General features: G+C 42.2%; 1 protein-coding gene across 1 annotated transcript in view; it reads left to right on the top strand.

Annotated features, from left to right (window-relative positions):
• DTD1 (D-aminoacyl-tRNA deacylase 1) overlaps positions 1-22261 on the top strand; it is a 154740-nt gene extending 132479 nt beyond the window's left edge. The window contains 2 exon segments of the mRNA XM_073557432.1: positions 14219-14394; positions 17378-22261. Coding sequence (XP_073413533.1) covers positions 14219-14374 — 156 coding nt within the window. The 3' untranslated portion in view covers positions 14375-14394; positions 17378-22261.
• The last annotated feature ends 1020 nt before the right edge of the window (positions 22262-23281 follow it).

Genomic DNA, 23281 nt, shown 5'->3' with positions numbered 1-23281 from the left:
TTTTGCCACAAAAACTGGGAAAACGTATTGACTCGCGTATAAGCCTAGGGTGGAATATGCAGCAGCTACTGGTAAATTTCAAAAATAAAAATAGATACCAATAGAAGTAAAATTAATTGAGGCATCAGTAGGTTAAATGTTTTTGAATATCCATATTGAATCAGGAGCCCCATATAATGCTCCATACAGTTCATGATGGGCCTCATAAGATGCTCCATACAAAATGTACCCCATATAATGCTGCACAAAGGTTAATAATGCCCCTATAAGATGCTCCATAGAATAGTATACCCCATATAGTGCTCCATAAAAGTTATGGCCCCATAAGATGCTCCATAGATTATGGCCCCATAAAATGCTCCTTAGGCCTGTTTCACACTTGCTTTTTTTTGCAGCGCGTTTTTCCCGCAAAAAAACGCATTGAAAAACGCATACAAAAGCATACAACTGCTGCGTTTTTTTCAAGCATTTTTATGAGCATGCATGAAAAAAACGCAGCGTTTTTAAGCGTTTGTATGCATTTTTAGTGCGTTTTTACCGCGTTTGCGTTTTTTTCCAACATTAGGTGGCCACTCACACTAACCCAAACCATGACTTTACTAACCCTAACCCTAACCCTGACCCTAACCCTAACCCTTAACCAAACCATACTTAACCCTAACCCTAACCCTTAACCAAACCATACTTAACCCTAACCCTGACCCTAACCCTGACCCTAACCCTTAACCAAACCATACTTAACCCTGACCCTGACCCTGACCCTAACCCTGACCCTAACCCTAACCCTGACACTAACCCTTAACCAAACCATACTTAACCTTAACCCTAACCCTGACCCTAACCCTGACCCTAACCCTTAACCAAACCATACTTAACCTTAACCCTAACCCTGACCCTAACCCTGACCCTAACCCTTAACCAAACCATACTTAACCCTGACCCTAACCCTAACCCTGACCCTAACCCTTAACCAAACCATACTTAACCCTGACCCTAACCCTGACCCTGACCCTAACCCTGACCCTAACCCTAACCCTTAACCAAACCATACTTAACCCTAACCCTGACCCTAACCCTTAACCAAACCATACTTAACCTTAACCCTGACCCTAACCCTGACCCTAACCCTTAACCAAACCATACTTAACCCTAACCCTGACCCTAACCCTTAACCAAACCATACTTAACCTTAACCCTGACCCTAACCCTGACCCTAACCCTTAACCAAACCATACTTAACCCTGACCCTAACCCTTAACCAAACCATACTTAACCCTAACCCTGACCCTAACCCTAACCCTGACCCTAACCCTAAACCCCCTTAACTAACCCTAACTTTACCCAAACCCCTAAATTCCATTGTCTAAACTAATGGTAAAAAAAAAAACGCATGTGCAAAAAAACGCATACATAAGCATGCCAATGCGCACATATGCTCACCATAGACTTATAATGGGTGTCTTGCTGTAAAAAAACGCATTGCGCGCGCATGCGTTTTTTTGAGGCAAATCGGACGCACAAAAAATGCAACAAGTTGCATTTTGTGCGCCCGAGCGCATACCGCAAAAAAACGCATGCGCGGTAAAACGCGTACAAACGCATGTGTATGCGCACATAAGCGCATCCCATGCAAAGTATAGGAAAAAAAAACGCATGCGCTATTTAGCGCTAAATTACCGCGAAAAAAAACGCAAATGTGAAACCAGCCTAAGATTATGCCCCATAAGATGCTCCATAGATTATGCCCCCTTAAGATGCTCCATAGATTATGCCCCAATAAGATGCTCCATAGATTATGCCCCCATAAGATGCTCCATAGAATAATATGCCCCATATAGTGCTCCATAAAGGTTTTGGCCCCCCCATAAGATGCTCCATAGATTATGCCCCAATAAGATGCTCCATAGATTATGCCCCCATATGCTGCTCCATAGACTATGCCCCCATATGCTGCCCCCATATGCTGCTTCATAGAATATGCCCCCTTATGCTGCTTCATAGAATATGCCCCCATATGATGCTCCATAAATTGTGCCCCCATATGCTGCTGCTGCAAAAAAAATGCCATACTCCCCTCTCCTGCTCAGGACCCGGCACCTGAGATATTCACCGGTCCATCGCTGTTCACCGCTGTCTGACACGTCGTCTGTCAGTGACGTTCAGGCAGCAGAGGGCACGGCGCGCACTAACCACGTCACCACGCCTTCTGCTGGCTAAACTGTAATCTTTCGATCACCTGTTCTACACATGGCAGGACTTCAGCCCTGCTATGTTTAGCATGAAATCATGTAGGAGGTTCACAATGACAGGCATTGGGGTCTTCTACAGACCCCCAGCTCTTATGACAACCCATCGGCGCCCCACAATCACTTGGCGGGCGCCGATGGGTGTGTCTTATGAAGCACTTTCAGCTCATTCGAGTTCATTTCCACTGTCGGAGATGGATTGTCACGAGTTTACTGCAACAGAGAGGAGCCAGATGACCACAGCGTCTGATTTCTCTGACTTCTGTACTGATTATAAGCACTTCATCTTCATAATAAATGGTGTAAATTTCTTTTAGCAGTGCAGGGGCTAATGTGCTCAGTTGAGAGCTCCTGGAAGCTTTCCTGTGTTAAAGTTCTCAGCTGTGCACTGTTAGCCTCCCATCTCCTATATAATCTGGGCCCTGGCTAGCACTTATTGTCAGAGGTGGCTTATGTTGCATGGCTGGAGGTTGTTGGTGGTTTTTATTGGAGAAGGCATTTGGTGAATTTATCTGTGACGGTTGCTAGGTTTTAAGTGTGTGATAATTCTTCTCCTATGTTGGTTTAAAACCAAACGCCACTGCCCGGTGCATACCTCTGTTATATGTGTGAGTGTATTTGTATGTTTGGTATTTTTCTTTACTCCTGTTCATATTACCTTGTTCGTCTGGTTGGTGTACTACAGTATACTACTACTCCCCTCTTCCTTGGGTGGGGTAGGGTACAGACTGTTGGCAGATTCAGGAGCTAAGGCAAGGTACGTGGCCCCGGCATCTTCACCATCAGAAGTAATCCAGGGATCAGGGCGAGCTAGGGCGCCCCTAGCGTTAAGGACAGTGTAGGAGCCCCTGGTCCTGGGACACCTGACAAGAGTCGTGACATGGACAGCGGCATTTAACACGATAACAGTGCCGGGTGGTCTCTCGCTATGGTACCCAGCTGGATATTTAAAGTAGATGTTCTATGAAACACTGGAGCATTTCAGAGAAAAAAATTTCCGCAATCATACATCCATACTTTGATTCATGCTGCCTGTGGCTTTGAAAGCATGAATCAGATGACCGGTTCGCTTTAAATAAATAAGGATTCATCTTAACTGTGCTATGTGTACTTCTACTTTACATATTTGAAATAAATCGGAAATTAATGTCCATGTGAACCTTAAAAGATTTGCAATCCCAATTTCAAATTTACATACATATGACATCTCTTTTGGAGGATACGTAAATGTACTAAGAACTGCACTGCATTGTAAAGTGTGTAACAAATTACCAGAAAGAATTGGCTTGTGTAATAATGATACATTAAGGCAGCCTAACTTCTTTTATGCTGTACAACATGCATTTCCGCATATAATTGATTGAGCCATTTTAGTGTTTCCAGGCTGCCTCTGTTATTTTTATCGTTCAGGCGCACAGATTTGTATTGTAGTGCCCTAGTTACAGGGATAAGAGAAGGCATTTTTTCTGTTTGGATCGAAGAAAACAGCACATATATTGTTCTTTACATTGAGAGTATTTTAGATGTATTATTGATGGAGGATGCTTATTTTTAGTAAGTGCTAAAGTGTTAGAAAGCATTTATTGGATTTATTGCTTAATCTGCAATCCGCTCATAGGAGTAAAATACAGTAATGTCAGATTCAAGAAAGAGAAGGGAAGAAAAACTTGGACATTATGAGGGTGAACCACAACCCCTGAAAGTCTCCTTGTCTGTAGTCCCATGGAATAGGGTTAAAAAAGACATATCACTTGCCATAAATATGTATTTTTTTTACCTTATGTAAATGCCTCTGTTTCCTGAATGTTTTTCTTTGTTACTACATCTCTATACCTGACATATGGTCCTCTCTTCCCTATAAGTAAATCTAGTCTTTAATCAAGTGGTTCTCAACTTTTCTCTATGGGAATCTTCTTGAGGGCCCCACCGGTCTAGATTTATATACAAGGAAAAGTGGGGGCCATATCTCAGTAGCAGTAAGACGCAAGGAAAAAAATACATAACCTGGGATAAAAACAATGAATAGAAACCCTGCAGTAACTAAATAATAGTAATGTAATTAAAAAGCATAGGGTAGTTAGTTGACATTTGTAGGTTTACCCTATCAGAATCGTCCCTACCTTTAGTAAATCATCTCGCTACGTACCAGCAGTCCTCAAAATAGATGGGGGCAGAGAATGACCCAGGCCCAGCTGTTTTACACCTAAACAAGGGAGCACACTGCCAAATATATATAAAGCTAAGGAAAAGTCGAAAACATGGCCCAGCACACCTATACACATGTAAGGTGTATCTGGCCTTTAACAGACAGATATAACCTAGAGTAAAAACACTAAACACCATGCAGTAAATAAATAAATTAATAGTAGTAGTCCATGTGAAAAAAAGCCATCGCACTTCAACAGGATGGTCCCGAGCTATTGTATCTCACCTCGCTATGTGCCAGCAGGGACCATCCTGATTGGGTACACCTTGTCTCGGTGGGATGGCTTTTATGCTATTTTGGTATAAGAAAAAATGTTGACTAAGTACAGTACTATATATATATATATATATATATATATATATATATATATATATATTTTTTTTTTTTTTTTTTCGTGTACTACTATTTATTTACTTACTGCAGCGTAGCTATTGTTTTATTCCAGGCTATGTTTGTCTGCTAAAGGCCACAGTGTGAATGTGCACCTACAAATTACACTTATATGAACAGTTGTGCTGGCCCGTGTATTCGGTTTGGAAAAAAAATTCTGTTAGATTCAGGACAACGGCATCTACACCAGATTAGAAAATGACCGAACGGATTTGCGAAATGTGACTAGTCTTCATTAAGTTGTCCTGGCTTGTATCCTCAAGACTATGGCAACTTCACTGCCTTCATTATCAAGGAATACAACAACGTAAGGATTGATTTCAAGACAATATCACAACAAGTGTCTCGATCCAGGGAAGGTAGCCTCCAATGAATCACAAATACACTGCGTTCCAAATTATTATGCAAATTGGATTTAAGTGTCATAAAGATGTAATTTTTTTTGTTTTTCAAGTAAACTCATAGATTGTATTGTGTATCAGGGCTCTTTGGATCACTGAAATCAATCTCAAATTCCTGTGATAATTAGTTTACCAGGTGAGCCCAATTAAAGGAAAACTACTTAAGAATGATGTTCCACATTATTAAGCAGGGCACAGGTTTCAAGGAATTTAGGAAAGAAAAAGGACCTCTCTGCTGCTGAAAAGCATCAAATAGTGCAATGCCTTGGTCAAGAGATGAAAACATTAGATATTTCCCAAAAATGTAAACGTGACCATCGTACTGTTAAGAGATTTGTGGTTGATTCTGAGCACAGACATGTTTGTGCTGATAAAGGCAGAATGAGGAAGGTTTCTGCCAGGCAAGTTCATCGGATTAAGAGAGCAGCTGCTAAAAAGCCATTACAAACCAGCAAACAGATATTTAAAGCTGCTGGTGCCTCTGGAGTCCCTCGAACCTTATGGTGTAGGATCCTTCAAAGGCTTGCTGTGGTGCATAAACCTACTATTCGGCCACCCCTAAAAAGTGTTCACAAGCAGAAATTGTAGCAGTGGGTCCAGACATACATGAAGACACTTTTTCATACAGTCTTGTTTACTGATGAGTGTCGAGCAACCCTGGATGGTCCAGATGGATGGTTGGTGGATGGCCACTATGTCCCAACAAGGCTGCGACTTCAGCAAGGAGGAGGAGTCATGTTTTGGGCCGGAATCATGGGGAAACAGCTGGTAGTGCTCTTTAAGGTTCCTGAAGGTGTGAAAATGACCTCTGCAAAGTATATAGAGTTTCTGACTGACAGCTGTCTTCCATGGTATAAAAAGCAGAAATGTGCCTTCAGGAGCAAAATCATCTTCATGCATGACAATGCACCATCTCATGCTGCAAAGAATACCTCTGAGTCATTGACTGCTATAGGCATAAAAGGAGATAAACTCATGGTGTGGCCACCATCTTCCCCTGACCTCAACCCTGTAGAGAACCTTTGGAGTATCATCAAGCAAAAGATCTATGAGGGAGGCAGTTCACATCAAAACAGCAACTCTGGGAGGCTATTCCGACTTCATGCAAAGAAATCCAAGCAGAAACTCTCCAAAAACTCCCAAGTTCAATGGATGCAAGAATTGTGAAGGTGATGTCACAGAAGGGTTCCTATGATAGCATGTAACTTGGCCTGTTAGGATGTTTTGGAGTTAAATAGCTTTTTTGTTCAGTGAATGTGATCTCCTAATGCTGCAAATTCCACAAATGAGCATTTTCAGTTCTTTAAAATAGATCAAATGTTTAGAAATTCTACTGTGCCTAATAATTTGGAACAGTGCAATTTGAGTTTTTATTCATTTTGGAGATTATACTGTTATTATTGGGAGGTTTCTTCAATAAAATTTGATGTATACTTTAACGGGTGATGACTTTTATTAGACTGACTGTCATTTGTTCTGACTATTTAGGAAAATCATAGAAAAATATAATTTGCATAATAATTTGGAACACAGTGTAATCTGTATGTTGATGAACCTCAGATAATAAGAATTTGGGTTGGGAGGTAATGTTTTAGCTTTTAATTTATGTACATATTTCTATTGATAAGTTGCAAAACCATTGACTAAAATACCAATATAAAAGGTAATGTATAAAAATATGTGCACATATAACTGGTAAAATGGCCCACACTTGATGATACAAGGTCTAACTCTCATTAGCCAAACCCTTTTTAATCATACAATGAGGCTATGTATCCATGTTGCAGAAATGCTGCGGAAATTTCCACAACATTTCCGCAACTCCCGCTGCGGGTAAAACGCATGCGAATTTGCATGCGTTTTTCTCGCGAAAAACAAGCGTTTTGCAAGCGTTTTTAGTTTGCGGAATGCTTGTGCATTCCAAGCGATTTCAAGCATCGCTTGGAAAGGTGATTGACAGGTTGGTCACACTTGTCAAGCATAGTGTTTGACAAGTGTGACCAACTTTTTACTATTGAGGCTGCCTATGCAGCCTCAATAGTAAAAGAATGTTAAAAATAATAAAAAAATAGTGATACACTCACCTTCCGATGGCCGCCGGAGCCTTCCCGCCTGTCCGCCATGCTCCCGGCATCTTCCAGTCCCAGAAATGCTTTGCGTGAAGGACCTGAGATGACGTCATGCTCGCGAGATTGCGACGTCATTGCGGTCATTTGCGCAAAGCATTACTGGGACCGGAAGATGCCGGGAGTGTGGTGAGAGGAGGGAAGGACTCCGCGGGCCGCCGGAGGGTGAGTATATCACTATTTTTTTATTTTAATTCTATTTTTTACAGGTATATGGTACCCAGGGCCTGGAGCAGAGTCTCCTCTCCTCCAGACCCTGGTACCATCCGCACGTGATCTGCTTACTTTGCGCATGATGGGCATAGTCACATGCGGAAAGTAAGCAGAACAATGCAATCCCTATGTGTGTGGAATTCCCGCGATTCCGCACAAAGATTGAGCATGCTGCGTATTTTTCCTCGATGCGATTCCGCCGCAGAAAAATACTCCGCATTAGCACAGCATGTGCGGAATGCCATAGGATTGCATGGGATGCTTTTTTTTGTGTGTGTGTTTTCATGGCAAAATTGCGTGTTAAAAAACGCTAAAAAAAGTTACGTGTGCACACAGCCTAAACCGTTCCCAAGCTGCTCTCGAGGCTGCACTCTGAAGTTTCTGCTAATTTAAACCATCAAAGTAGAAAGACTTTTTAGTTGAAGAAATATAAATTGAAATATGGAAGACATTTACCCCAGGTCAGTTAAATATTTAGATTGTCCTATTTCTATACTTCTGTAGCGTCTGATGTATATCACATTGCTTTCTAGGTGACTAGTTAATGGAATATAAATGAAGGCCCATCTCATTAATTCTTTGCTCTCTTCCTGATGAATGCCATGCTTTTATTTTATTTTTCTTGTGTTTGGAAAAGTGTTGACCATTGCGTCACTTTTGCAGCTGACATTTGCTGCTTAGATTGGCTTACGGTACATAGTGCAAATGAGTTTTTAAGCTATCAAAAATGAGCTATGTAAGATAAAATATCATTGATTAAAGAGGTCCTGTGAGCTGGATATTCCTCCCCTAAATAAAAATATGAGTGTAAAGTCCCTTTAATGCTTCTTACATGCATTCCTAGCTAGTAGAATTTTGTTGGGACATTTTTAAGAAAACTATTTTTGAAGCATTATGCTCAAGTGCAGTAAGGTGGGCACTTCATTTCTTAGCTTTGCTGTACTTTGCCACCCACTGGTCATTGATAGGTCACTTTTCCCTCCCTGATCTGTCTCCCCTGTGCAGGCTCCGTCACTGACCGAGTTTGATTCCTCATAAGGGGCGTCGCCTGCATAGTGAGCTCCTGATGACGTTGCGAGATTAGTAAATACGGGCACACTGCACAAACGTCATTGCAATGACTGCATCTTCACAGTGAGCTTCTAATGATATCGCGGGAGCCAGTACGTTGCTATTGCAACGTGATTAGGAGCTCATTGCACTGCCCTTATGAAACAAACCAGGGCAGTGATGGCACCTACGCAGGGGAGACAGGTAACTTAGGGAAGAATGACTTGTTAATCAACTACCAGTGGGCGATGAAGGGCCCACCCTGACACATTTGAGTGTAAAACTTCAAGGATATATGTCTTAAAAATGCACCAACCAAATTCTGCTAGCATGCTGTGAATGTAATAAGCATTAAAGGGGCTTTACACTTATACCTTTAGTTTGGGTGCAAATTTTCTGCTGATAGATCCTCCTTAAGGATTTAGTATATTAATTTCTCTCCAGTTTTATAAATTCCATTTACTATTCATAAACGTGAACATTTCTTGGTGAATAATATATTTTTAGTGACAAAGTGGCCTTTCAAAAAGCACAAATAGACCAACATGTAGCAATGGGAAAATTATACACTGAGTTGTGTAGCTGTGAATTCAGCACTGGACAATTTGTATCAATATCTGTCTGGTCTGTAACTGTGCTGAGTTCTCCGATTCCATTGCCCCTCTCTCCATAGAATTTACTATGCTTTCTAATCTTGACATGTTGACACCGCATTTTGCTGCTAGTTCTTTTTGCGTTAAATGGAACAGATTTCAGTAGTTTTTGAGAGTGGGAAGAGTGGATGATGAGCTCAGGTGAGAGAGGAGGAAAACAATCAGCTCATAAGTGGAAAAGAAGTCGATTTTTCCGATTTAAGTTATATTTCAAAGTTTCTTCCATTCACATGTACTATTGATATATGGAAAGTTTGTTGAAATTGCAGGAACCATTTCCCATACTGATAGGTGGGATTCCTTTTTCTGTTGTAATAAATTTACCGTATATATTTCTTTAGGTTTTCACTGTTGACGGAGTGAAGAGATTAAAGACTTTTTCACATTGAGAAGCACAATTACTTACAATAAATTCTCATTTGTATTGGAGTTTCCGATGGCATCTGAACGTTTATTTCCAGCTTGATTATCTAGGAGTAGAGAAGCGGAAATGCACATTAAAAATTGATTAAAGTACAAGAGTACCGTATTTTTCGCTTTATAAGACGCACCTGATTATTAGACGCACCCCCAAATGTGGTGAAGGAATAGAGAATTTTTTAATAAATGGGGTCCGTCTTATAATGCCAGTGTCCGTCTAACAAATCATATAGGGTATATGTCCCTCATAGCCCCCCCCACCCTAAAATTAGCCCCCTTAATCTGGATATGGCCACCTTATATTGAATATAGCCCCCTTGTGCTGGCACACGGGCCCCCTGTGGCTGGCACACATCACCCTGTGGCTGGCACACTGGCCCCTGTGGCTGGCACACATCACCCTGTGGCTGGCACACTGGCCCCCTGTGGCTGGCACACATCACCCTGTGGCTGGCACACTGGCCCCCCTGTGGCTGGCACACTGGCCCCCCTGTGGCTGGCACACTGGCCCCCCTGTGGCTGGCAAACATCACCCTGTGGCTGGCACACTGGCCCCCTGTGGCTGGCACACATCACCCTGTGGCTGGCACACTGGCCCCCCTGTGGCTGGCACACTGGCCCCCCTGTGGCTGGCACACTGGCCCCCCTGTGGCTGGCACACTGGCCCCCCTGTGGCTGGCACACATCACCCTGTGGCTGGCACACGGCCCCCAGTGGCTGGCACACATCACCCTGTGGCTGGCACACTGGCCCCCCTGTGGCTGGCACACTGGCCCCCCTGTGGCTGGCACACATCACCCTGTGGCTGGCACACTGGCCCCCTGTGGCTGGCACACATCACCCTGTGGCTGGCACACTGGCCCCCCTGTGGCTGGCACACTGGCCCCCCTGTGGCTGGCACACTGGCCCCCCTGTGGCTGGCACACATCACCCTGTGTTAGATATCGCTTCCATGCTGCTGCTTTTAGTAAAATAAACTCTTTCCTTACCTTCTCAGCGCTGTCCCTCCTTGTGTCTCCCTCAGTGTGGTTGAGCTCCTCCTCCACTTCCTGGTTCTCAGAGCCGGTCATGTGATCAGCACAGCAGAGTGCTGATGACAGCAGCAGCAGAGACACCGGGAGATCAGCGCTGGAGGAGGTAAGGAAAGAGTTTTTTATTTTACTATGGGCAGCAGCATGGGGGCGATATCTAACACAGGGGATCATGTGCGATCAAAGGAGGGCGCAGGCAGCTATAATATGCACCGCTCCCCCAGCCAGTCACCGTGGTGCGGTTTCAGCACCATGGTGATGGACAGCGGCAGTGCATATTATATGAGCGGGAGCAGGAGATCAAAGGCTCCCTTCGGCAGCTTTTACCAGCTCACAGCACCGCTCCAAAGCTGCCCCCACCTCCCCTGGACCCTGCAGTACATATATATATATACACCCCCTCCCCCGTATATTCGGATTATAAGACGCACCCCCTACTTTCCCCCAAAATTTGGGGGAACAAAAGTGCGTCTTATAAAGCGAAAAATACGGTATATGAAAAAAAGAACAGTGGTAGGAGTTAAACTACAAAAGACACATAATGTATACTCGACCTTAGATCCCTGACATTAGTTATTGCCTATCATTCTGACACTTGTAACTTGTACTTTGCATATTAACTAATAAAAAATTGGAATAATTATATGGTACAGCTTGGTATTAGTGGTTTGGGAGACTGCCATAATACAGTATATGTAAAAAATAATTAGAAAAACTGGGAACGTGACCTTGACACCAGATTACATGACACAAGATAAAAGATAAGTAAAGTTGACTTTTAGCCCTAAGAAATTAAGCCACACATGTAAAAATGTGTTTTTGAGCATTGTTATTGAAGTTATGTAACTTCATTATATAAACTTCAGACAAAATGTGTATTTCCATGGTGAACAATAGGAGTCGATTAAAGGGAGTCTGTCACCCTTTTTTCAACTATTAGCTGCCGGCACCGACACAGGGGCTTACCTACAGCATTCTGTAATGCTGTAAATAAGCCCCCGATGTAACCTGAAAGAGAAGAAAAACACCTTAAATTATACTCACCCGGGGGGAGGCGAGGCGGTCCGGTCCGATGGGTGTCGCGGTCCGGTGCCTCCCTTCTTCATACGAGGCCGTCCTCGTGGCTCCGGCGCAGGTGCACTGCTCTACCCTATTGAGGGCTGAGCAGAATACTGCAGTGCGCAGGCGCCGGACCTCTCCCCGCGCCTGCGAACTGCAGGACTCTGCTCTGCCCTCAATAGGGCAGAGCAGTGCGCCTGCGCAGGCGCCACGACAGGAAGGAAAGAAGAGGACTGCATCGTATGAAAATGGGAGGCGCCGGACCATACCGCGACACCAATCGGTCCGGACTGCCCCCCTGGTGAGTATAATCTAACTCTTTTTTCTTATCTTTCAGGTTACATCGGGGGCTTATCTACAGCATTACAGAATGCTGTAGATGAGCCCCTGATGTCGGTGCCGGCAGCTAATAGTCGAAAAAAAGGGTGACAGATTCCCTTTAAGTGTACCAATACAAATACATTGCTTTACCTTGTTTTCATCCGGTGGTTCAACCAAGGCTCCAACGAGTGCCCGTTCCCAAGTACATAAACATTTTGTTTTGGGATTTTGCTAATCAGTCCTGTGCAGTTGCCTTATGGTGTTATTCATATTTATGGAAAGTTTATGCGTGATTGTGGCTTACTATTCTATGCTGCGTTTTGATTGGTGGTAATATCTTGGCGGTACTAAAAGTGTTTGGATATAATTGCTAGAAATCAAAAGGTGTCCGGGATACAAAAGTTTGCTGATGTGACCTTCTTAACATTATCTTAAATGAACAATGGATTTCTTCCTTAAAGGGGTTGTCCCACGATCAAGCGCATTTAACCAATAGATCTTGTAATAATAATAAGTTCCACAATTGGATGTGTTTAATAAAAAAAAATCCTGTGTTGAGATAATCTTGTAAATGTGCTCCTGCTGTGTACTGTGTAATGGCTGTGTCTGACCATGCAGATCTGCTCCAGTGCATGGTTGGCACATATCACAGCTCCTCACTAGAAGGGAAGTATAAATTAATTATGATAAGTGAGCATACAGACGAAACGGCTGCGGCTCGCAGCTGCTGCTTTCTGAGTAAGCACGTTTCCCTGACTGAGGTAACACAGGAGTGATCGTTTTCATAAATCAAGTCCGTGACATAGGCGCTCCTGCCACTATTGAGCTTATATTTGACTGTCTTGGAGCTCAGAGGACTGGAGACGCAGCTGAAACACTCACTCCTGTCATACAACTGACAGAAATGTGTTAACTCTGAAAGTAGCATCTGCCAGCCTCTTCTGTTATGTCTGCATACTCACTTCTCACAAGTTACCTGTGCCCCCCACCCCATAGCCAGGAGCTGTGGTATGACACAACAATAAACTGAAGCAGCCCTGCCCGGCCACAATCATTACACAGGTCACAGCAGGGGAACATTTATAAGATTATCTCAGCACAGGAACATTTTTATTAACTCATCTAATTGTGGAACTGAAGCCTATGGCTAGACAAGAACTATGTTTTTGACTTGGCAAACCACAATATATTAGCAATATTACCTGCCATTCAATATAACTGCATGTCTTTGGTTATTTTCACATCTGTACTTGTTAATACCACGGCTCTCCTCCTTCATTGAACCAGAACAGTGAAATTAAAGCACCACTCCAGCAGGTTTTTTTCATGCTGGAGGGTGCTGCTTATGTAAATTCCCTGACCCCAGTGTTATACTTACCAACTGCCATCTTCAGCTGTTATCGGCGCTGCTCCGGTTCCGCTCCGACATCTTGTGTACGCAGCATTCTGGTTCTCTTAGACTTACATTGAGTAGTGACTTAAGGCTCAGCCAGCTAACACTGTAGTGATCTGGCAGGTCACAAACTACTGGATACCAATCAGAGCCGTGCCGGGAAGTGCTTAGGACAGCGGATGGTAAGTATAATACTAGGTGCAGGGAACTTACATTAGTAGCACCACTCCAGCGGTAAAATAAAGAAAAACTTCTGAAGTGGTGCTTCAACTATAGTGCCATATGTGCATCACGTAACAACCACCAGTGGAGCCCAGCTGAGCCCACTGAGTATAATTCAGTCAATCAGGTTTCTATTATGTGACCACAATATCATTAGACAAAAAAGCGGTTTGTTCTACAAGTTTTTGAAGTTTTTATTTCTGCTAGATCTGTGATTGAGGTTCTCAATGCAGACACAAGCATACAGTGGCGTTTTCTATTTATGCAATTCAATTTGAAATGGTGTTAAAAGGCTATCAAAGTAGAAATAATTTCAGTTTAGTGAGGATTTTTACCCAAAATTACAAAGTTGGCATATACTAGTAAGGGTAGCCATTAAACCTTACTAATTAAGTGAGTTCTAGTCTCTGGCTCTTTTTGCTGCGCAAGTCTGTGGCCTCTTTTTGTAAAAAGTTTTCAGTTTGGTGTATTCTTCATTTCCAAACAGCTGGCAAAGCTTGAAAAACAGCAACAAAGAAAAGAGAAGACAAGAGCCAAAGGACCCTCAGATTCCAGCCGAGAAAAGAGCGTCCCCCGGAGTAAGGATGATCCCAGCGCAAGCAGTGGAGCAGAGGGTGATGTGTCTTCCGAACGAGAGCCGTAAGATTCCTGGAGAACCATCAGGTAAAACTCCTCAGATTTTTACTAGCTCTTAAATGTATACTGCATCGTATTTCATAATTAAACCAATGTTTTGGTGCATGGTTAGATCATTTGCATATACAGCCTTTTAAGGGCCCCATACACAGACTAAAGTTGTCCAAATCCACCAATTTCAGCACGATCGGGCAACAGTCTAATGTGTTGGGGGACTCCTGACGTGTCTCCGAGCAATAATGTCAGGGAAGAGAAGTCAATATTCTGAATTTGAGCAGCCAATCTGTCATCACATGAGTCTAGTAGTGGCTCTGTCACCAAGAGCACCAGAGCACGCGACTTAACCGAGCATCGCTGTATGTTGGGGAGTTTAGAGTTATAGCTGTTGGCCATTCGATCGTTCATTTGATGTTATTTAGTATTTAAGGGGTCCACAACAATGTAGTAATCCTGAAAATAATAACGAGGGCACACAAAAATATCAGTTCAAGAGTTGTTTTGTGTCAGACAATGAAAAAGAAAAGTCATAACTGGAGGTCACAGGAAGTGAGTAGTAGGAGAAAGACAATCTTCTATATCATTTCAAATACATTTTACTTTATGGGAGGTTGTAACGCTTTTATTTCAAGGCTTTTTACCCATGGAAGTAAATGAGGAGAACTAAGAGGGATAAGGCATTTTTCACCTAAAAAAAATAAAACAGGCATTATAGATTAGTGTTGTGGCAAGTTTGAGTTAAAGGGGTATTTCCCATCTCCAAGATTCTATTCTTATATGTAATAGGAGTAATAATAACAATCCACACAAGCGCAAAGCCTTTAAGCACTGCCGTAACACCTCAGACACAATGCAAACCAATGGAGCCAAAGCGTTGGAGGCAAATATTCCTTGACATTCGGGTGCTCACCCAATCAAAAACAGCACTATAAGTTCATAGATTAAGAATAAAGGGGGCACTCACCGGTCTCTAAAAGTCAATGTTTTATTTCAAACCACTAGAACCTCTTCAGCAGGACTGTGGAGAAAGGAGTGTGAGGACGACGGCCGTTTTGCGTAATAGCACTTCTACGGGTCAATTGCGCAAAACGACCGTCGTCCTCACACTTCTTTCTCCACTGTCCTGCCGAAGATGTTTCAGTGGTTTGAAATAAAATGTTGACTTTTACAGACAAGTGAGTGCCACCCTTTATTCTTTATCTATGGAGTAATAACACTATTAGCAAATACCTCCAATTGCAAATGTAATATAGTTCTTTTGATTAGCTATGTCACTCACCCCATGTGCAGGGCATTGCAGTGGCTTAGATATCCATGGTTATGACCACTGATATGGTAACAGTTAGTAGTAATGAGCGAACGTGCTCGTGTATGCTCTGGTGCTAACCGAGTGTCTTCGGCGTGCTCGAAAAATATGTTCGAGTCCCTGAAGGTGCATGTCTCATGGCTGTTTGACAGTCACAACACATGCCTGCCTGTTAGGTGGCACTCATTGTCGAACAGCCGCGAGATATGCAGGGGCGGGTGTTGTGAATTCCCTGGCTCAGACTTCTGAGCCAAATCTCCCCCTGCTCCCTCCGGTGGTTACTGGAGGTAGTGGAGCTGGCCAGATTGACAGAGGTCTGCCACCTGATGATGATGATGACGATTGGAGATCTGGGGTTACTGATTGGAGTATTTAAGTCTGCAGACTTCCTTCAATCCCTGCTGGTGATTGCTTTCCTGTGCATTCTGAGGTCTGATGTCTCCTGCCCTGATCCTGCATTGTTCAGCTAAGTGGTTCATTTGCTAATCCTTTGCATCTAATCTGCTTTTGTCTCTCTCTGCTTGTTGTGCGGGTTCAGCTTGCTCCTCTGGGGGCTGTGCTGGACCACCACTCCATATGTTACAGCTTGTGTCAGTTTGTTCAGTCCCTTGTTATATTGGTCTCTTTTGCTTTGCTTCCAGTTCATACCGGAGTGCTGATATAGTGGGGGCGAAATCGTGTGACTTCAGTGGTTTTTTTGTACATTAGACGTGTGGGATTTTTCAGGGTTTTTGCGTGATTGCAGACAGTGTCTTTTCTTTCTTATCCTATCTAGTCAGTTTGGGCCCCATCATTTGCTCAGTCTATTTTTTTGCCTGCGTTTGTGTTTCATCTTGTCTCACCGACAATATATGTTTGGGGGCTATCTATTCCTTTTTGGGTCTGCTCCGGGGCAGTTTAGATTTCACCTTTCTTGCTTTAGGCTTAGTTAGCTCTCCGTCTGTGCCGAGGCGTCTAGGGCATCGTGGGTACGCTCCACGGCTACTGATAGTTGTGTGGATAGTATCAGGGGTTTGCAATCCGCTTAGCTACCAACGTCTCTGGTTTTCTGGTGGCTTAGCCTGTTCCTGCCATCCTCCTCGGTGACCCATTCATAACAGGCGGGGATTCGAAAAGACTTTTTGGCTGAGACTATTCACATCTGAATAATATAACATTAAAATGCAAACAGGTTCTATGGTGGTGCTATGACAAATAAAATATTACAGAAAAAATTGCAGTAAAATATAGTCCCGTAGTACTCCACTCACTAAAAGAGTCTTTAAATACAAATAAAGAGGGAAATTAAAAATTCCATTAAAGAGCAATGTGATCCACATCGTTACTGTTTATTTTACCGAGGTTATTCTGTAGATATCAGTCATCTTGCATTCTGTTTCTCACTATATGCTTTCATAATCGGCTAGTGCACTGTCATTTGTACTCGCCTTCCTATCTCAATACCAGTATCCATAGAGAAAAATGAATCTTTGTGACAGTAACTATAAAAAATCAAATAAATAAGGTATACATCCCATGAAACCTACCAATTCAATGTGTTCCATATCGGAAAGCATAAAACTAAAGCTTTAGTAGACCTACTTTACTTCCTTTTTATTGACAGAATTTTGCTACATTGTCATCCAATCTGAATATGTCTCCTTACTTTTTACAATGTTGTAACTAATCTTATTTTCCCTTTCAATATAATATGTGTTTCTCTTCCAGAAGTCCAAAAGCCTGGAGAAAATTTCCTTAGGGACCAAAGCATTGGTGTTCTTATGGAATACAGCACAGTATATGCAATATCTGTTGTGTGTGTGCTTGCTGTTTTTGTAGAGTTGTACTTCTAGAAATTTGTTATGTCCATTGCTGTTGTTTAGGTTTATATCCTTAATTAGTCATGCTCTAAAATGAGAAGTGAGCTTTCCTTGATCCACTTGTAGACATGTTTAAAGGGATTGTCCAGGCAAAATAAAACTTAGCCCAGAGATGTGCAAAAATTAAAGTTAGACTTACCTACCGGCATCCATCTTGATCCAACGCAATTAAACCAGCCACTGAACCGCTGCAGCATATGATTGATTACAGAAATCAGGTGACTTTGAGCAGTACATTATTCTAAAAAAATCACATGATACACTGGTCAAGTCACCTTACCGATGCAGCCAATCATTGGCTGCAGTAATCCAGCGGCAGTGACATCACCGCTTCCTGTGTCTACGGAGACCATGGATCAGCCTGTGCTGGGTCCTATTGGATGCCGGTATTATAAATGAGTAATACGGAGTTTGTTTTTTATATATATCCCTTCTCTTGGGCAAAGATTAATTTTGCCTGGAACCCCTTTAAGCATTTCTGACTGATCAGGACAATCCCCTTTCACGAGGCGGCTCTAAGAACAAAATATTCCAACTTCAAGAGAAGGACTACTGAAAACCCTGGTGGCAGTCGACAATCACTGTTGTCCCTCCATAGTTAAAACAGTAGATTGCTGGAATTCTTAAGTAATTAACTACAATCGACCCTGAAATGTACCACTGTCTTCAGATTTTCTACTGGGGAAGTGTAGCACTGCTTTCATTGCGGTCAATAGAAATATAGCAAACTTTAAATCCGGCCCTTCATTTGTGGCATACCTTGGATATAGCAAACTTAAGAAGGTTATCGAGCCTTAGAAAAAAAATAGCCGCAAATGTAATATTAAAAAGGTAAAATATGCTCTCTTCTGTCTTCCACTGATGAAGTGCAGACATATCGGTGGTGTTCCCTGCCTTTATGGACAGCTATTAGTACACTAGTGTCATATTGCTAAAGAAGATTGTATACGGCACTACGGTATTCAGGATGCACAAGTAGGGGTCCACTTCATATCAAAGCATGAATTAAAGAACTCGGCACGCCACTATGTAGAGCAGTTTAGTTAATTTATTCATATGCAAACCAAAACAGAAATAGGATCTAAGGGTAATGTTTCTCCTTGTGAATAGTGATATGCCTGACATGCCAGTGTAAGGAAGGCTTATAAGACGTGCAGTGTGGCTCTGGGAAATTAATCTGCATATTTATTTCCTCCGAGAAGCTTTGAATGGCTCCTAAGGCTGTGTGCACACGCTGCGGATTAGGTGCGGATTCATCCGCGCGGATTTTGTAAAAGACCTGCGGACTGCTCTGCAGTTTTGCCCTGCGGTTTTTCATCTCCTCAATGGAGGAGATGGCAAACCGCAGCAGAATCCGCAGAAAGAATTGACATGTCAATTCTTTCTGCGGATTGAAAACCGCAGATAATCCGTGCGGAAAATTCCGCACCGTATGCATTGTGTTTTTTGATTCCCATAGGGAATCATGGTACTGTACACCGCAGCAAAAACTGCTGCGGGTCCGCAGCGGCCAAAACCGCTGCGGAACCGCAGCAAAATCCGCAGCGTGTGCACACAGCCTAAGCCTCCTCATACTGGCATGCCAGGTATGTCACTCTCCACAAGAAGAAATGTTACCCCTTAGATCCCAATCAGAAGCCTCTCATACAGGCAAATCAGGTCTCACACTTTGTACTGACAATGGGATATACCGTGTCTGCAAATTGAGATTCTGGCTTGGCCTGAATCCTAAGTCATGTGGCAAAGCTCATTAAAGGGTCGATATTGACTTTGTGGATTGCTACTTCTAATAGATGCCATTAGCGTTCAAGTCCACTTCCTCCCAAAATAGAAATAGTAACACTTCGGTCCCTAATCTTGACCTTTGTTTTTATGTTCTGATTATCAGTTTATTCGGGCTGATTATCATACAAAGATCGATATGTATAATGATCATTTTTAGACTTGTACCAGGTTTCAGGGGCACACAGAATGGAATTTCAGGATCCTGTGTTGTAGGCACATAACTATCTATTTCATGCCCTGCTACCTGGCATACAAAATATCATTATACACCGCTCTTCCTGTATGGCAATCAGTGCCGAGTAGTGTGATGGGCGGGTACAGACCAATGTCGACTCATGCTGTGAACTGACTGATCCTGCCCCATCCATGAAATGCAGAGGGTCCGAGTCAGCATGCTCACAGCAGGAGCTGAGGTTTGAACTTACCTTCACATTGGGCCGCTGAGCGCTGATTAAGCAGTTTTGTTTGTATGGTAAGGATAATTTTTAGGGAAATGCCAGGCTGCAGGGGAGCACAGATCGGATTTTAGTAACCAAACTAGGAGGCTCTTAATGTGCTGGTAATAGTTTAATAACTGGATACCTGACGACAAGTTGCTTTTTAAGTAAGGGGAAAGTTAAAGTTTGCTACTTCTGTACATTGTTGTTCCAAGTCTCTCACTTTTTGCAGGAGTTTTATTTTTTATCTAGGAAAAATAGTTCCTAAGCTGTGATGTCTTTACAGTAGCATGTAAAAGTTTGGGTACCACTAGTCAAAATTATTGTTATTGTGACACATTTCCTTTATATATTAGGATATATATATATGATATATACTGTATATTGGGATATACATTCATCTTTTACTTATTAAAAATGAAAAAAGGCAAATGGGCTGATGCAAAGGTTTGTGCACCCTGCATGGTTAGTACCTAGTAGCACCCCCTTTTGAAAGTATCACAGCTTGTAAATGCTTTTTGTAGCCAGACAAGAATCTCTCAATTCCTGTTTGATGGATTTTCATTCATTCTTCCATGGAAAATTCTTCCAATTCTGTGAGATTCCTTGGTCGTCTTCCATGCTCTGTTATTTTTAAGTCTAGCCAGAGATTTTCAAAGATATTCAAATGAGGGGACTGTGAGGGCCATTGTAAAACTTTCAGCTTGCGCTTTTTAATATTGTCTATTGTGGATTTTGATGTCTGTTTAGGATCATTATCCATTGGTAGAAGCCATTCTCTTTTCAACTTCAGCTTTTTTACAGATGGTGTTATGTTTGCATCAAGAATTTGTTGAAATTTAATTGAATCCATTCTTCATTCCAACCATGAAATGTTCCCTATACCATTGGCTGCAACACAACCCCAAAGCATGATTGATCTACCCCCATTCTTAATGGTTGGTGAGATGCTATTTTCCTGAAATTCTGTCTTTTTTTTCTCCACACATATCGTTGATCATTGTGGCCATAGAGTTCTATTTTAGCCTCATCGAACCAGAAGACTTGTTTCCAAAATGCCTCAGACTTTTTTAGATGTTTTTTTTTTTCCATACTTCTGACTCTGAATTTGATGTTGAAGATGCAGGAGGGCTTTTATTCTGATGACTTTTCCATGAACGCCTTAATTGTACAGGTGTCTCTGAACAATAGAACAATGTACCACAACTCCAGAGTCTACTAAATCTTTCTGAAGGTCTTTTGCAGTCAGGCAGGGGTTCGGCTCTCGCTGAAGTTTTGCTTGGTCTTCCAGACTTTATCTTGTCATCCACTGTTCCTGTTAACTGCCATTTCTTAATTACATTTTGAATTCAGGAAAGGGCAACTTGAAAACACTTTGCTATTTTCTTATAGCTTTTTCTGCTTTGTGGAACTCCACCATTTTCATTTTCAGAGTGCTAGGCAGCTGCTTAGAAGAACTCACGGCTGCGGTGTTTTGCCGCAAGGTTAGAGGAGATTGTTTTTTTATAAAGCTGGGAAATTTGCATCACCTGGTCTTTCCTAATGATCATTAAGGCTAATTAAGGTCTGAAACCTTGGTCAAAGTTATCTGAGCACACAAATCTCCAAGGCTGTACAAACTTTTGCATTGGCCCATTTACCTTTTTCTAATTTCTAAATTGTTAAAAATGACAATATTTTTTTTTTTTGCATAAAATACAAAGGGAATATGTCAGCTCTAACTTTAGGCCTTTTAGAGAAAACTTCATCTTCAATTTGCTTAACTGTTAACAATAACAGTAGTTTTGATCAGAGGTGCCCAAACTTTTACATGCCACTGTATGCCTCAGTAGGACATATAGCCAGGTAAGTTCCTAAAGTGGGCAATTCCGTAAAAAGAAAATCTCCATGTAGAAGAGAATATGGATACACCAAATGTTCAATGAAGAGTAACAGTCCCAAACCACAAGATACAATTAATTTGTTTGTCTAAGTAACAGCTGTAAAGTTCCTCCTACCCATGCTATCAATTGGAGTAATCAAAAGTTTCTAAAATGTGTAGCCCTTTACAAATTGAGAATTTAGATTCTGGATCAGGGTTATATTTCCAAAGATTATACCTGGACTCCTACAATAGGAAGAGGTTCATCTTGCTTTCTTTCTACTTCAAATCTTTCTTGCTTGGCGATTAGAGTTGTGATTCATCTCAAACTCCTATGGTATCAGTAGTCCTTCTGATGAATCGAATATCAACTAAGGAGTAATTATTATTAATAAAAATAGGACCATAATTCTGGATGATATATGTGCTGAAATAAAGCTCCTTTCAAAGATTAACCTACACCGAGATTTGATTTTTTTCTCCAGGGATATGTAGACAGGAAGACCACAAGGACAAGAGGTTTTTTTGTGTAATTAATTTCATGATGATTTCATGATGGAATTCACTTTCCTTATATTGTGTTTGTCTTATGTGTGAAGCTAAAGCTTGTATGCTGCAGACTGTGTAATAAAATGTGTTATATTTTGAATGACGGCTTTGCTTTCATTTTTGGGAGATGAAAGGCCTATTAATGTGATAATTTATCTCATTTATCGTTAACTAAAGTAACGGGAAAAAAAATAAAGCACTTAGAGATGGAATGGTAGTGAATTTTGAATTAAAGGATATTAGAAAAGAGGTTAGATTATTATACTAAATAGAGCTGATATCAGATGATGTGACATTTAAGATCACACAGGTTATATATCCTTAAGGCTGGCCCATCACTGACCCAACAGTTGTGGATGGACCCCAGAAATATTTGCTGTTTTAGGGCTCTTTCACATGTCCGTGTCTCCAGTACATGTGGTGACAGTTTCCACATGTATCGGAGACACTGACACACATACACTCATTCAAGTGAATGGGCCTGTGCACATGTCAGTGTGTTTCCACGGATCGTGTGTCCATGTGATCCACACGTAGACATGTCCATTTTTACTAGCAGCACAGGCTGCAAAACGTCCCGCACACATATGACACACTGGGATGTCATCCGTCAGACTCGTCCTGGCACCTGAGAAGCAGCATTAGAGTAAGTGCTGTTCTCTGGCACCGGGTGCTGAAGACGGCTCTCATCATTCTCCCCTGCTCTGCCAGCGATCAGCGTGAGCAGGGTAGAATGATGAGAGTAATATTCAAGTGAGAGCAATGACAGTAGGCGGCTGATGATGGGACTATTACTCCCATCAACCGACACCTACTGTCGCTATTAACAGTGACAGCAGGAACTGCTGATGGGAGTATTCATCACCCGCCACCTGTGCTATAAATAAATAAATTTATTCCCCTGGGTTCCCCTGTATTTTCTATTACCAGCCAGGCATAACTCACAGCTGGGGGCTGCAACCCTCACCTGTCGGCTTTAGCAAGGCTGGTTATCAAGAATAGAGAGGTCCTTATTATTTAAATAATTTAACAAACGACATGGGGTCCCCCCCATTTTTGCTAAAAATAGCAGCCCGCAGCTACCTAGAAAAGGCACATCTATTAGATCTGCCAATTCTGG

Source organism: Dendrobates tinctorius, unplaced genomic scaffold (assembly GCF_039654945.1).
Source record: "Dendrobates tinctorius isolate UK_male_01 unplaced genomic scaffold, ASM3965494v1 ptg000250l, whole genome shotgun sequence".
Lineage (NCBI taxonomy): Eukaryota > Metazoa > Chordata > Amphibia > Anura > Dendrobatidae > Dendrobates > Dendrobates tinctorius.
The sequence above is the reverse complement of the archived record's forward strand: the minus strand, read 5'-3'. Positions and strand labels throughout refer to the sequence as shown.